The sequence below is a fragment of the Stigmatopora nigra genome, chromosome 23, assembly GCF_051989575.1.
Source record: "Stigmatopora nigra isolate UIUO_SnigA chromosome 23, RoL_Snig_1.1, whole genome shotgun sequence".
Classification (NCBI taxonomy): Eukaryota; Metazoa; Chordata; class Actinopteri; order Syngnathiformes; family Syngnathidae; genus Stigmatopora; species Stigmatopora nigra.
This window is the reverse complement of record NC_135530.1, coordinates 3,235,970-3,250,725: the sequence shown is the minus strand read 5'-3', so window position 1 is coordinate 3,250,725 and position 14,756 is coordinate 3,235,970. Positions and strand designations below refer to the sequence as shown.

Sequence of the window (14,756 nt, the reverse complement as noted above, 5' to 3'; positions counted from 1 at the left end):
CTGGTACTATTAAGGTCAGCCACCACATACCCTCCCTCACCCAACCCTGGACCCTCTGTGGGTTGTCTTTAAAAGCAATAAAAAGGACAATCTGTCTTTTGTTTGGGACAAAGACAGTGAGCTAGTCACTTAGCAAAACAACACTGCAAGGTAAAAGACTTCCACCACCTAATGTGTGCATTATAGCAGCACCATTGTTTCTTCAGTTCCTAGAAGTTTCTGCATGTTAATTTTAAACCGTAATCAGAATCGAAGGTGCAACTTTGCCTAGTTGGTAGAAAGAAAGCTATTTTCATTCTTCGTTTGGCGTAGTGGTATTGCTCAGCTTTTTGGGAGAGGAAATAGATGACAAGAGTGGAGGAGTGTATCTAGGTTGGGCTATTTGCCCACTTAAAACTGAGAACAAGGGGAGGGGTATTCACATGAAGAAAGACAAAGGAGGTTCAGCAAGCAGCTGTCAGGAGATGCCTGGCTAGTTTATTCAATCAGGGTATTAGATTGATCCTGTCTGACTGCCTGATTAATGGCACTCGTAACATTTGCTTGTTTTGTGTACTTGCCAATATCGGCGACCTTAGCCGATTGGTTGAGCCGGTGATGTCCAGATGTTTGTATTAGTCTAATGTTTAACTTTCATAGCTCAAAGTCTGCTTTGGGGAAAAATACTGAGTCTGAACAAGGAATTTTCGACGACAAAAACAGCTTAAATATGTGGAAAACCTCCAAATAGCGCATTTTATGACCTGAACCATCTACTTACATTTGTAACCTAAACGACACTAAAGCAGCTGAACCGGTTCCTGAAAAGAGCCAACGGCGCATCTTGAATTGACTTTCATGAGAGAAAACAACCTGCCATTGTATCAGTAAGGACAAATTTCATATGCACTCAAACCTCACTTTGAAAACGAATCCGACGTTGTTTACAAATAAAGACAATTATCTAGCGCATTGGGTTTTTAGATGACAACAAAAAGGTTTTTTTTACCTGTGACGGAGACAATCATGGGTGCCTCGAGCGGTCTGTCGTTATCCAGAGCCTTGTTCAGCCTTAGATCCCCCGTGTCTTCATTCAGTAGCAGAAGATTGAGCTCGTTTCCAGACACGAAGACGTACTTTAACCTATCAGAAACATCCGGATCATAAGCTGGTACCCTTCCGATTATTCCAGATGGAAAACTGTTGGATTTGTTTGTAACATAGTTATTAAAAATAATATCAAAGTCTTTCAGCTCAGGTAGATTGTCATTCAAATCCACAAGGCGGATGTGGACGGTAGCCCGGCTCACAAGTGGTGCCGAAGTGGCTTGTACCACGATGACATACTCAGTTTTAGCCTCGTAGTCTAGTTCAATGAGTGAAACAAGGTCTCCGTTGAAAATGTCCAGCTCAAAAATCTGCGGGAAATTCCCTTCAACGATTTGATACATAATTTGAGCATTCGTACCCTCGTCCGGATCCGTGGCAGTGATCCGAGCCACAACAGATCCGACCGGACTATTTTCATTTACGTCAATAAAAAGCTCATCTTTTTCAAACACTGGAGCATTGTCATTTATATCCTGGACTACAACATGTATGGGGATGGCGGCTTTTAAAGGCGGAACTCCCCTATCGATAGCAAAGGCCTTGAGTTCGTAGACGGGAACGTTTTCCCGATCTAGTTTACGAGCCGTTCTGATAATCCCAGAATACGGCTCGATAAAGAAGTCCCCATCTCCATCATCACCGCCCTGGAAAGTGTAGCTCAGTCTTCCGTTTGAACCGGAATCTCTATCCGAAGCGGAGATCTGGAGTACGCTAGTGTAAACGGGTGCGTCTTCAAACACACTACCCTGATACATATCTCGGAGGAACTGAGGGGCGTTATCGTTAGCATCCAGGATGACGATTTCCACATAGGTGGTGTCGGATTTTTGCGGGATGCCGTTGTCTTTAGCGATGATGGCCAGTGTAAAAGAAGCTTGGTCTTCGTAGTCGATTTCCATTTGGGTTGTGATAGTGCCAGTATCAGGGTCGATTTTGAACTGAGGAACGCTATCTTCGATCATGTACGTAATACGTGAGTTTTCTCCTGTATCCTCATCCGTCGCAATGATAGTGACTACGCTTGAACCCACTGGTTGTTCCTCACTGAGCATCACTTGGGAATTGGCACTTTGGAAGACTGGCCGATGCGTGTTAGCGTCGGTGACGTTAATAAACACCTGTGCTGCGTCTGATCGGGTTCCATCGCTGGCGGTGACGGTAAGAACATATTGACGTTCCTGTTTGTAGTCCAGAGGGAGAGCAAGAGTAACCAGACCACCACCGCTCTGGCTAGTGATAGCAAAGCGATTCCTGGTGTTCCCACTAGAAATCTGATAGGTCACCACGCTGTTGACATCGCGGTCATGAGCGGTCACTGTCAGCACGCTAGTCCCCACCACGGCGTCTTCGTTAATCTTCAGCGAATAGACTTTCTCGGTGAAGGTGGGTACGTTATCGTTGACGTCCAGGACGGTGATGCTGACGCTAGCTGAGGAAGACATCACGGGGACGCCGTGATCTCTGGCCTCAACCCCGAAGCTGTAGAACTCAGTAGTTTCTCGGTCCAACTCTTCATTGACTGTAATCCACCCGGTGCTGTTGTTGATAGTGAAAGGAAAACCGGGAACGGTGTCAGTCAACCGGTATTCCAATCGGGCGTTTTCCCCTGAATCGCTGTCAATCGCTTGAATATGGATGACAGAATATCCAATGGCGACATTCTCCAATACACTCGCCTGGAAAGGTGTACTGACAAACATGGGGGCGTTGTCATTCACATCCACCACTTGGATGACAACCATTCCGGTGCCGTTAATCAGCGGGGGTCTTCCACCATCCTGCGCTTTGATTCTTAGATTATACTCCCGAATCATCTCGTAATCCAAAGGATTGATAACGTCAATCACACCAGTAGGCGAATGAATGTAGAACTGCCCTTTAACATTGCCACTGATGATGCTATAGTGAACTTTAGCGTTATTCCCCTCGTCTTTGTCCGTCGCTTCCACTTGGATGACTTTGGTGTTGATGGCCACTTTCTCCAGGACTTGGACGACATACCTCTTCTCTTTGAATTGAGGGTAGTTGTCGTTTTCATCCTCTACAGAGATGTAAACGGTGGCGGTGGCCTGGCGGGGACACGGATCTTTGCCCTGGTCGTCGGCTTCGACGGTCAACCGGTATTGAGCCCGGGTTTCCCTATCTGGCCGCTCTCGTATCCTCACCAGACCATTGCGTGGATCGATCTCAAAAACAGAGTTAACGCCATCGTCATTGACGATTTTATAGATCATATTAGCGTTGGCATGGGCATCTCCATCAGTAGCACGAATAGTCATCACTTCAAACCCAACTTCTACATTCTCCCGTATACTAACTCGATACTCGGATTGCTCAAAAACAGGGCTATGATCGTTGGTATCGCTCACAGTCACGGTCAGGTAAGAAGTAGCGTATCTTCTCGGTGTACCGTTATCACTGACAGTCACTTTAAAAACATGTGTGTCTTTAACTTCTCGGTCTAAAGCCTGAGTAGTTGTGATGCCACCCGTTTGAGGGTCAATAGTGAAAAAGTCATTGGATCGACTGTCAAATAAAGCTTCCATGATGTACTCAAGCCTCCCTGCTTCGCCATCGTCTGGATCGGTGGCTTTGAGGGTGATAACCTGCGTCCCAGCCGGCTCGTTTTCAGGCACTGACACTTGATAGTTAGGGAGCTGGAACATTGGGGAAGCATTCACCTGTCGCTTACCTCTTCGGGCGGATTTAACAACCCCTACTACAGATCCAGAGTGCAATGTAAACCTCAAGTTAAGACTTTCCCCTGCAAACCTGCGTATTGTACATTCTAAATCCACTTCAGGCTGTTTTCTCATGCTCTCCGGACATAATTCATTGGCTAAAAACAAAGCTCCACGGCTGAGCAATGCGGTGACAAACTCTCCAACACACATGGTGTCCAAGAAAGTATCCTGCCTTATGAAATCCGGTAAAAAATCTGTTACATTAAAAAGAAGACCGCCTAAATGGATACAAGAAGTACTCTCCACTTTGAAATGGTGCTTAATATGAATATCAGGCTTAATTTGAGAAGTCTTTCTCCTGTATTTGATAAAACAGTTCTGTCCATGGACATATACGTTCCAATGTGTTAGAATGACATCTTGAGAAGTCAATGAAGTGCTCTTAAAATACACTTGCGCTGGATTCCATACAACATGCGCACAATCCACAGTGGTGGAAAGTGTTATAACTCCACTATTCTTCCCAACTTGGAAAAAACTCCACATGGATTCTGGTGATAAAGTCCTGTCCACTTTGTACATCCAGCCTGGTCCTAAGGACAAGTTAGCCAAAAAGCTCCCTGCTGGTAAAGAATCCTTCAGATGGATGTCCAAGCCCACAGAGTGCGGCACATTGAGGAGGACGTAAACCCAAATCCACGCGCTCCACAGAATCATGCTCAAAAACATCACCAACCACCTTTAGAATTCCAGTAAAACAACCAAAAAAGTATCATCCGAGGCAGCTCTCCCACTCCCCATGTGGCGTACCACTTTTATCCTTCATTTTGGAAGTTTTAACTTGGGGAAAAAACTCCATTCATATCCATGATGTCAGGAGCTCCACAGTGCGCACACGTCGTTTTAAATGACTACAAAATGGCTTCGCTACTCTCCTCCTCCTCCAAAACCTCCTCCTCCTGCTGAGGAGGGCATTTGCATAAACCTGCTGAGATCCCCAGTAGGACGCTTTTAGTGAGGTGGGGGTCTTTACCACCCTCCCTCTTTTCATGGAGATTCGGAAGTGGCCCGAACCGGGTAACCAATGCGCGTAAAGTAAATCCATTGTTATGACAATAAGGTGAAATCCAAATACCCTTTAAAGAGTTTTGCTGCTTTTCCAACAGTAATGCCATAAAAAAACGTTATTAAAAGTTCATTATACTATTTGATAAGTTGCAGCACATTATAAAAATATATTTGCTGAGCAAAGAGTTTAATTTTATCCGATTAAAAAAGTGGAATATTCAAGCGAGCGTCTATGCCTGACTGCAATTTGGAGTTATTTTATGTGAGTCTACCACCTTGTGGACAGAAACTGTAAAATGGTCTTAATAACATGTCCCTTGGGTTTTTATATGGCAAAAAAAATGCACTAAAATGGGGTACAATCCAATTCCTAACCGCATTTATTGATTATCGTATTTTAACGACTATAAGGCGCACTTAAAAGTCTTAAATTCCCTCCAAAATAGACAGTGCGCCTTATGTATGAAAAAAATTGTGCCATTCATTGAGAGTGCACCTTATAATGCGATGCGCCTTATATTGTGGTGCGCCTTATATATGGAAAATACGGTATTTAGGTTCTACAGTCAAGTTTGAAATAGAATAAGGCTGGAAAACAACAAAATCTGTACTGACACTGATAAATGCAAAAAAATATATTGAATAAACAATAGTACTTCAACCAATAGTGGCCTCCACGCAGAATAAAATAAAAAAAAAATCCTACAAAAAAAACGTACTGTATTTTCACGACTATAAGGCGCACTTAAAAGTCTTCCCCAAAATAGACAGGGCGCTTTATAATCCAGTGCGCCTTATATATGGAAAAAATTAAAATGTGCCATTCATTGAGGGTGCGCCTTATAATCCAGTGCGCCTTATATATGGGAAAACTGTCATTCATTGAGGGAGCGCCTTATAATGCAGTGCGCCTTATAGTCGTGAAAATATGGTAAATACAAATACTGGAGCTTCACAAAAAATCATCACAAAAGTGTTGACATTTGCATAGTATTCATTCATGCATAATGGGTAATAAAAGAAAAACTAAAATTAAAAAGGTATTTTTTTTCCTGATTAACAGTAAGTTATTTCTTTTCTTCTTTTGGGGCAGAAAATGGGTTGTGAAATTTCTCATTGAAGTATTTAGTACTTAGTAATTAACAGTTTAGCAAACCTCTTCTACCTGCCATGTTTTGCTCTTCTGTCTCATCAGGTCATCTAACCGGTTCTGGCTTGTCTTTTTTAAGCTGATCGGCTGCTGAACATTCCCGACCACGTTGGATGGTGAAATCACTTGGTCCCAACTGGATAATCTTCCCACTTCCCAGACACTCATCACCCTTGTAGAGCACTGCGAACTAAGCACAAAAGGAGTTTTAAACAATGTAAAAAAGGACACAAATTTGAATGAATTCCTTACCTGTCCTGGAGTTAAAGCTCTGACTGAATGCACAAGTGAGATCCACACTGAACCGTCCATGTTGAGAGTCACAGTGCAGGGAGCTGGAAGGCACCCAAAATAATATTTTTAACTGAGGATATATGAAAAAATAACTCAGCGGAAGGCCCGGAAGGCTACTAGGACTCAGCACTGATGGATTTTTTTTTTTTGTTATTATAGGGTTGACCTTACTTTGCGATTTTCTTATTTTTGAGTGTGTCTGCATCGTAATGCAAGTTAATTTAAATTTGTTTATGTTATGTTACGAGCGCGTTGCCATGCAAAAATACACCCGCCTTCTCTCTGTTCGTCTCTCTCCCCTCTGTAAAATCTGTCTAATTTTAATAATACTAAACACAATTTAGTAGTATTAAACCACTAGTTGTTTGTTACTTTGTTAATAGATGGCAAATTAGAACAAATAAAAATGTTTTTCCAATCCAATATCCTATTTTGGGTGTTTTTTCAGAGGGTTGTAACAAATTAATTAGTTTTTAGTTCATTTCTATGGGAAACATTTGTTTGAGTTCTGAGAAAATCAACATACGAGCTCAGTCCGGAACGAATTAAGCTCGTATCTCGAGGTACTACTGTATTACTGTTAAAACATGAAATGCACACACTTAATGGCATCTGGTGTATGAATCGGAAATGACATTCCATCATTTTTGTGTGTGCCAATTCTGGAGGCGGTTCTTCAGAGATCCAGTGGAAGCGATCTGTCCGCAGAGTGTCGCGGAAAAGCGACGAGTGGTTTGTTGACGGAGCCTGTTGGCCAAAAACCTCTGTGAGAATTTAGTGATAAAAATAGTCAATTTTGTTTTAACAGTCAAATAAAGAACCTTACCACAAGCACGTCACCTGAATTGATATCCTTGTCTACAACAAACCAAGCCTCCTTTTGACCTCCTATTCGCGCTCCTTGGCCCAATGTTAGAGTAAACCAACCTGGACAGAAATGTAAAAAAATTGAGAAATTAATAATTGAATCCAGTGGCAGAACAAATGGAAACAGCGCCTTTTCTACCTTCAGCGAAATCTGTCTAATTTTAATAATATTAAACACATTTTAGTACTATTAAACCACTAATTTGAAACAGATTTTTGTTCTATTTTTGAGGTGATGTGTTCAACTTGATGTCAAGTTTTTCTAATTGCTGTTTTGTGTTCTGCATTTTCAGAAGAAAAAAAGAATATTGAATATGTCTCTTAGGATTACTTGATTGCAAATGTTTAATAGTTTTAATTGTATGCTGGGAAAATTATATTTATTAAAAAAATTACTTATTATAAATTGGATTTTTACTAAGTAATTTCACTTTCATAATTTGGATTTTTATTAAGTAATTTCACATTTATACGCAAGTTCAAGTTTTGTTACTTTGTGAATAGATGGCAAATTAGAACAAATAAAACATTTTTTACAATCGAATTTCTTGTTTTTGGTGTTTTTTCAGAGAGTTGGAACAAATTAATCAGTTTTTAGTTCATTTCAATGGGAAACGTTCGTTTTAGTTACGAGAAAATCGACATACGAGCTCAGTCCCGGAACAAATTAAACTCATATCTCAAGGTACCACTGTACTTTCCTTTATTCCGCCCTTGATAAAAAAAAAAAAACCCTTTTCTCTTTACATACCTTTATGTTTTCCCATTATAGTCCCATCCTCAATGGACACAAAGTTACCCGGTCTAGGCTTGAGGTACTAAAATAAAAAAGACATTTTGTAAATAAAATATAGACACAAAATCTACAATGCAATTTACCTCCAAGATAAAGTTTTCAAAGTTTCTTTCTCCAATGAAGCAGATACCCATGCTCTGAAATAACAAAATATTAGCAAACTTGCTAAAGTGGAACTTTATTGCAAGGTATACCTCTTTCTTTTTCAACACATGGTGAAAACCCGCTTCTGTGGCTATTTTTTTCACAAAATCTTTTGTCAAGCCAGCAAGGGGGAACGTGGTCTGCCGCAGTGCATCCTGGGAGATCTGGCTAAGGAAGAAGGTCTGATCTTTGGCGAGATCGGCTCCTTTGTACAGCCGTACCGCTGGATGGGGGAAAGTGAGTGAGGAAAAAATAATAATAATAAAAATGTTAAAAAAGACGTACGGTTTCGGATGTCAAATCGATTCCTGAAGAGCACAAAGGGGGCACTTTTGGGGGTCTGCTGGAAAATTTCTTCATCCTCTTGGGACGTTCTAGCATAGTGCCCGGTTGCCATTGCATCAGCACCTGCAAAATAATCAAAAAATGTCACAATTTTTAAAGAAAAATGATGAATTTAGACATTAGTGTTGCACCAATACAATATTTGGGCTCCTGATACCAATACAGTGGTACCTCGATATAAGAGTGGTCAAGACATACGAGCGTTTCGAGTTAAGAGTACAATTTTGAGCAAAAAATTATCTCTAGATGTGAGTACAATTTTGAGCAAATACATATTTCGAGATATAAGTACAATTTTGAGCAAATACTTATTTCTAATTCTCTACCTTCTGCAAAATCTGTCTAATTTTAAATCTATTAAACACATTTTAGTATACCATTAAACCACTAGTTATGTTATTTTTATGGGGGAAAAATACATTTAAAAATATATATTAATACATCTGCTGGCAATCATTTAAGGATGTCTTACACCTATTGCACCCCTGCGACCCTTAGACGATAAATAAGACGGAAAATGATTCATATTGCATTATCAGATGCCATATTTATAGAAGTATATAAACATACCTAGAGTTAAGACTGCATACTTGTGAAAATGGTTGAATTTTATATGTTTGTTGCAGAGAATATCCGGATTAGGAGTCCTTCCTTTTTCGTACTCCTTTAACAGATAACTAAAAAAGAAGAAAAATGCTTTTTGGTAAGAAGTTAAATGACTTTATCAGACAAACGTGGTGGTTTTGTGTACCTGAAAACTTCATGCCAGTATTCTTTAACATATGACACTTGATGGAAGGGGATGTCCAGCATCTTGCAAACTTTATAAGCATCATCACAATCTTTTTCTGCAATGCAAACTCCACTTTCATCCAGGGAATCCCAGTTCTTCATGAAAACACCAGTTACATTATATCCTGAAATTAGATTGCTCATTGTTAACATTGGACAGGTTATTATGATGAAGGTGTTCCTAATAAAGTGGCTACCCGGTCAGTGTTATATGTTAGTGTGAGTGTGATTGATACCTCGTTTTTTCAGCAACAAAGCCGCAACTGAGCTGTCAACACCACCCGACATGGCACACACGACGTGCCTAATCACGCCCATTTCTTCAAATAATTAAGATCGCGAAAAAACTACATTGATTTTAATATTTATCGAGTGTTATTGAGCAGGTCCATGTGGGAAGGGTGTGTAAAAGAAATACGTCCGACTTGAAACGTGAGTCAGTCCGGAACTATTTCAGGATGATTCCTCGTTGATAAGCATGGATATTTATAGTATTTATACTAAGGCCTGTTTTTCTTATAAAAAAAGACAGTTTATTGTAAGGCATTATTTATTTTGTTTGATAGGAATAAACTCACCAATAAACACACAAGGCTAAATTGTAGAGGCAATTGTGTTTTTTTATTGTTTTTTGTCAACATTTTATCACAAAACCTTGTGTAGTTAAGGACAAATATATTTTTCTTAAAAATCTAATAATGTATTCTAGCTACATAACATCCTTTATAGCCATTCTGCATATAATGGCGTCCTGGAGAGTACCACATTCCTCTTCCTCAGGAGTGACTTTGTACAGCTGCAAAAAACAAAAATAAAAGTAATATGAATGGACCATTGAGATAAACTGAGTGTATTATTTGGACGTACCTTTTTAATCTTTTCAACGTTTGAGAATGAGGTCATCTCATCCACTGGAATCTGAAGTCCGTCCACTTTAGTTGTGATGTCCGCCCTGAGTTGGGATTCATCTTTGTCGTGAACCAGGACAACCAGGACGCAGTTATCGCTGTCAGAAATGCCGAATGTTTTAAAGGCTTCGGAGATCTGTCAATGAATTATTTGCTCTGGTTAATTGTCTTCTTTTTTTCCAAACTAGGAAAGGCAAACTTACTTTATTATTTGGTGACAGGTTGAAGATAATCTCTGAAAACAAGCTTTTTGTCTTCATTTTGTTCATTTTTTGCAAGTGGACAGCTTTATTGGCAGCCACCAACACTTGGAAAGGACTCAGTAGCTGCAAAAGAGTTCAAGTTCATCATTATCTTGATTCAAATACATGAATATTTGACCTTTGACCTCACCATATAGGTCAGAAGTGAACCAGGTCAGTTTTATTTTCTACATCTTTGCAATAGATTAACTCCAGCATCTCTAGTATGTAATGTTTTCCTCAAGTAACTTGTTTTTAATAATGATACGTTGTTAATTCAATTTTTCTTGTATACTTTTTGAATGAAAAACAATGAGTGCGCACACAGTATGTTTTGCATCAAATTGTAAATAGAGAACAATCAAATCTCACCATAGTTGGGTTGATCAGAGCACCTTGGATTTCACCATCGATTGCGTTTTTCCTCAGATCAGCCGCATTTTTTACATCTTTAAACAGAATTTGAGTCACGCTGACTTCGGGAAAAAGTTCTAATTGATGCGATAAATGCATTTTAAAGAAATAATGAGCACATGACAGAGGATAGAGCGACAGAATGTAGGACTAATAACAATGTAACACCGGAAATCTAAATTTACTATACACGAAACATGTTACAAGACTGTGGATATATAAACTAAATGCTATTAAGCGCTCATAAATCTAAATAAGTGTTATTGTAAGGTGTTATTTTTATACGGGGATTTATGTTTTTTCTTGTTAAAGTCTTTACCTAGGAAGAAAAATAATAATAAATACATGTTTCTAAACGGTTTTATTTTCAAAGCGGACTACTTGCTGTCAATAATAATAGCGCTTCCGCTTGGTTTCTGCACGATGAACAATAGCCTACGCATGTAGTATTTGTTACTCTTTAGTCGTGCATTTGGAAGTAATGCTATTGAAACGATTGGTTATCATCCTAAATTAGCACCAGGTAGTATTTGCGATCAGATCGCATTTAGAAAATAATGGATAAATTTGAAGGCTACATCTTCACCGCATTGTGCAGCACCAACTTTCTGGTGTCCTGCCTGATCTTTTCAAAAGTCACCAGAGAGCAAAGAGAACCATACATGGACGAAATTTTCCATGTTCCACAAGCTCAAAAATATTGCCACGGGAAATTCAACCAGGTAGGATTAACTCTTTAAAACATTTGGACTGGAGATTAGCTGGGACTGTCTGATTGGCTAATCCGGAATTGCGGTCAAGTGAGCGGCTGTCCATCTCATTCGAATTGTAATTTAATTAAAAATGTAAAGATGCCATATCGACAGATAAACGTCATCCTTTTAAGAAATAACATAAAATCACCCCATGGTTTTTTTCTGTCCATTGAAGGAAATCCACTCATTTGTAGGCTGGTACTACATTTCCCAGCAATATTTCTTTCTAAATTAATTGGGTGTTTAAAAGTTGTATTTTTTCTATTTTCACAGTGGGACCCAATGATCACGACCCTCCCTGGCCTCTATTTGGTCTCCGTGGGTATCATCAAACCTGCTGTGCGTCTCGCCAACATGAGAGGCGAGGTGGTGTGTTCCACAGCCATGCTACGTTTTATTAACCTCCTCTTCAACTGCGGCAATCTCTACCTGCTCTACCGGCTCATCTGCAAGTTGCATCCTAAGGAGAAGGTACATGTGATGAGAAATCAACTTTTTGCACGGCAATGCGCTCGTAACATAGCAAAGAAATTTAAATAAACTTAGACTTCGATGCAGACACACTTCAAAATAAGTTTAATCAAACCTAACACTAAATTTAATTCCAATTTTGTTGGACATTTTGATACTTTTCTCCTCCCGGGTTGGCTCTTTTATGCCCCGCCTCCACTCTGACTTTCAGTCAATATCGAGGGTTGTTTGAGTTTGTATTCCCTTCAAAATATTCCGAAAATGATGCACAAAAATATCCTCACTAGGATAATGCATAACCACTTAAAGTAAAAAAAAAAACGAATATAAAACACTGGAAAAAATGCAATGCTCCGCCCAGTGCTCGCAGAAACATTACAAAGAGTTGCAACCAGATTCAACAGATACTGTATGGTACTTTGTTATGATAATATTCGCATCCAAGCCGTGACACAGTGATTGAGGTACCAAAGTATCACTACGCAGTTTTTTTTAATGTTTTAGTCTTTTTAGCACAACGCTACTCAAATTCCAACATTTCCACGTTCTCCCCCAGACGCGAACAACAGCTCGACGGATTCTCTCCGCGTTATCCCTGTCCGCTTTCCCCGTACTCTACTTCTTCAACTTCCTCTACTACACGGACGCCGGTTCCACTTTCTTCATCCTCTTCACGTACGTCATGACACTCCACAGCTGCCACAAAACTTCGGCTCTGCTGGCCACCTGCGCCATCTTCTTCCGTCAAACCAACATAGTATGGGTCGCGTTCTGCGCCGGCACCCTGGTTGCCAACCAGATGGACGAAGCATGGAGAGCAGCACATTCCAAAAAGACTGACGACAAGTCAACCCGCATGCAAGTTCCGTTATCACTGAGTGGTTTCAAGCGTGTCGCGGCCTTCAGTTTGGATTTTTTCACTTCCCCCGGACACCTGAAGGCGGTGCTGTCAGCGACGTGGCCCTACGCCCTTGTCGCTGCCGGGTTCGTGGTTTTTCTGTGGCGCAATGGCGGCGTGGTAGTGGGCGACCGCGCCAACCACGAAGCCTGCCTCAACTTCCCGCAGATTTTTTACTTCCTCTGCTTTTCCTTCTTCTTCTCCATGCCCGTTTCTCTCTGCCATCGCCGCATTCGACGATTCCTTCAAGCCATGAAAAAGCAACCCGTCCTTTTCCTACTGGCTACCATCATTTGCGTCCTCCTGGTTTGGAAGTTCACCGCCGTTCACAAGTACCTTCTTGCCGATAACCGTCACTTTACCTTCTACGTTTGGAAGCGGTTCTTCCAAAGGCATCAAATGTTACGTTTCCTCCTGATCCCGGTCTATATTTTCACCGCATGGCATTTCCAGGACTCACTCAAGTCACGTTCGTTATTCTGGACGTTATCATTGGTCGTATGCATCATGGCTGCCACTGTCCCTCAGAAGCTCCTGGAGTTCCGTTATTTCATCATCCCGTACTTAATGTACCGTGTACATATGCCACTCCCCTCCATGCCCAGACTTGTTTTGGAGTTCCTGTTTTACACAGCCGTCAACGCCGCTACGCTTTACATCTTCGTCACCAAAACTTTCCGCTGGCCGGATAACGCCGCTACGCAGAGGTTCATGTGGTGAACTTCAGAATACTGGGAAGAAGGTTAAAGGTTACAATGTTAAAACCAGGATATTATGTCATTTATTTAATATGATTATGGCAACCAAATGTTTTTTTTTTTATTAAATAAAGACACCCTGTTTTTTTTCCATTGTACATCAATGCATTCCTTACAAAAACAATGTCATCTACAACCCCCAAACCAATTACCGTTTTTTCATGACTACAAGGCGCACCACATTTTAAGGCGCACCGCATTATAAGGCACACCCTCAATGAATGACACTCTGTTTTTCCCATATATAAAGCACACTGAATTATAAGGCGTCCTGTCTAATTTGGAGAAAATTTAAGACTTTTAAGTGCGCCTTATAGTCGTGAAAATACAGTAACTCTTTGGATTGTACGCCTGTATCCGCATCAATGAAAGCCAAAACATTTTTACTGTTGGTCATCTTCCTATTATTGCTGTAATAAATTAAAAGGGATTGAAGACATTTTTTGAATATCCAAATGTTTTTTTTCTGGGCCAGCCCTGCGTTAGCCAAAGTTGTAGTCCAGTAGAAATGAAGTAAAATTAATTTGTTCCAAACCTGAAAAAACACCAAAAACAGAATATTGGATTGGAAAAAATGTTTAATTTGTTCTAATTTGCCATATATTAAAGTAACAAATAACTAGTGTTTTAATAGCATACTAAAATGTGTTAAATAGAACTAGAATTGTTTAATATCTAAGTTAAGTACTGTTTAATATCTAAGTACTCTTTAATATCTAAGTACTATTTAATATCCAAGTACTGTTTAATATCTAAGTACTCTTTAATATCTAAGTACTGTTGAAACCAGCTGTCAAAATTATATTCATGAGAGAAAGTTTAATATCTACTGTTTTCAACACTACTTAGATATTAAAGAGTACTTAGATATTAAACTCTCATGAATCAACACTAGATATTTAGATATTAAACTCCCATGAATATAATTTTGGACCTTCCCATTGTAAATCAGGCTTGCAAGCAGATGGACTATAAGGACTTTATTAATGTTAATAAGCTAAGTTAAAGCAAATCTATAATAATGTAACATTAATAACCCTAACACCACATTTTTATGAATTCATTTGTCCCCAAAAATATT

The 14,756-nt window shown here is 39.9% G+C and overlaps 4 protein-coding genes across 4 annotated transcripts in view; 1 reads left to right on the top strand and 3 right to left on the bottom strand.

Annotated features, from left to right (window-relative positions):
• The window catches only part of celsr1a (cadherin EGF LAG seven-pass G-type receptor 1a), a 43,820-nt gene extending 39,158 nt beyond the window's left edge, over window positions 1-4,662 (bottom strand). The window contains exon 1 of the mRNA XM_077709461.1: window positions 989-4,662. Within this exon, the coding sequence (XP_077565587.1) occupies window positions 989-4,502 (3,514 nt within the window). The 5' untranslated portion in view covers window positions 4,503-4,662. The remainder of the gene's footprint in view (window positions 1-988) is intronic.
• Window positions 4,663-5,666: 1,004 nt separating this feature from the next.
• Window positions 5,667-9,635, bottom strand: trmu (tRNA 5-methylaminomethyl-2-thiouridylate methyltransferase). Its single transcript, XM_077709463.1, has 11 exons — window positions 9,466-9,635; window positions 9,189-9,354; window positions 9,008-9,114; window positions 8,378-8,500; window positions 8,143-8,315; window positions 8,032-8,085; window positions 7,904-7,970; window positions 7,112-7,212; window positions 6,888-7,032; window positions 6,244-6,326; window positions 5,667-6,181 (listed from the first exon to the last, which is right to left on the bottom strand). The coding sequence occupies exons 1-11, from the start codon at window positions 9,545-9,547 to the stop codon at window positions 6,038-6,040; spliced, it is 1,245 nt and encodes a 414-aa protein (XP_077565589.1). The 5' UTR covers window positions 9,548-9,635; the 3' UTR covers window positions 5,667-6,037.
• Window positions 9,636-9,824: 189 nt separating this feature from the next.
• tprkb (Tp53rk binding protein) lies at window positions 9,825-10,967 on the bottom strand. The gene is made up of 4 exons (XM_077709460.1): window positions 10,752-10,967; window positions 10,341-10,463; window positions 10,097-10,273; window positions 9,825-10,025 (listed from the first exon to the last, which is right to left on the bottom strand). Exons 1-4 carry the CDS (start codon window positions 10,890-10,892, stop codon window positions 9,939-9,941), a joined length of 528 nt encoding a protein of 175 aa, XP_077565586.1. The 5' UTR covers window positions 10,893-10,967; the 3' UTR covers window positions 9,825-9,938.
• A 191-nt stretch (window positions 10,968-11,158) lies between these two features.
• On the top strand, window positions 11,159-13,820 carry alg10 (ALG10 alpha-1,2-mannosyltransferase). The gene is made up of 3 exons (XM_077709459.1): window positions 11,159-11,515; window positions 11,822-12,019; window positions 12,576-13,820. The coding sequence occupies exons 1-3, from the start codon at window positions 11,351-11,353 to the stop codon at window positions 13,635-13,637; spliced, it is 1,425 nt and encodes a 474-aa protein (XP_077565585.1). The 5' UTR covers window positions 11,159-11,350; the 3' UTR covers window positions 13,638-13,820.
• Window positions 13,821-14,756: the final 936 nt, after the last annotated feature.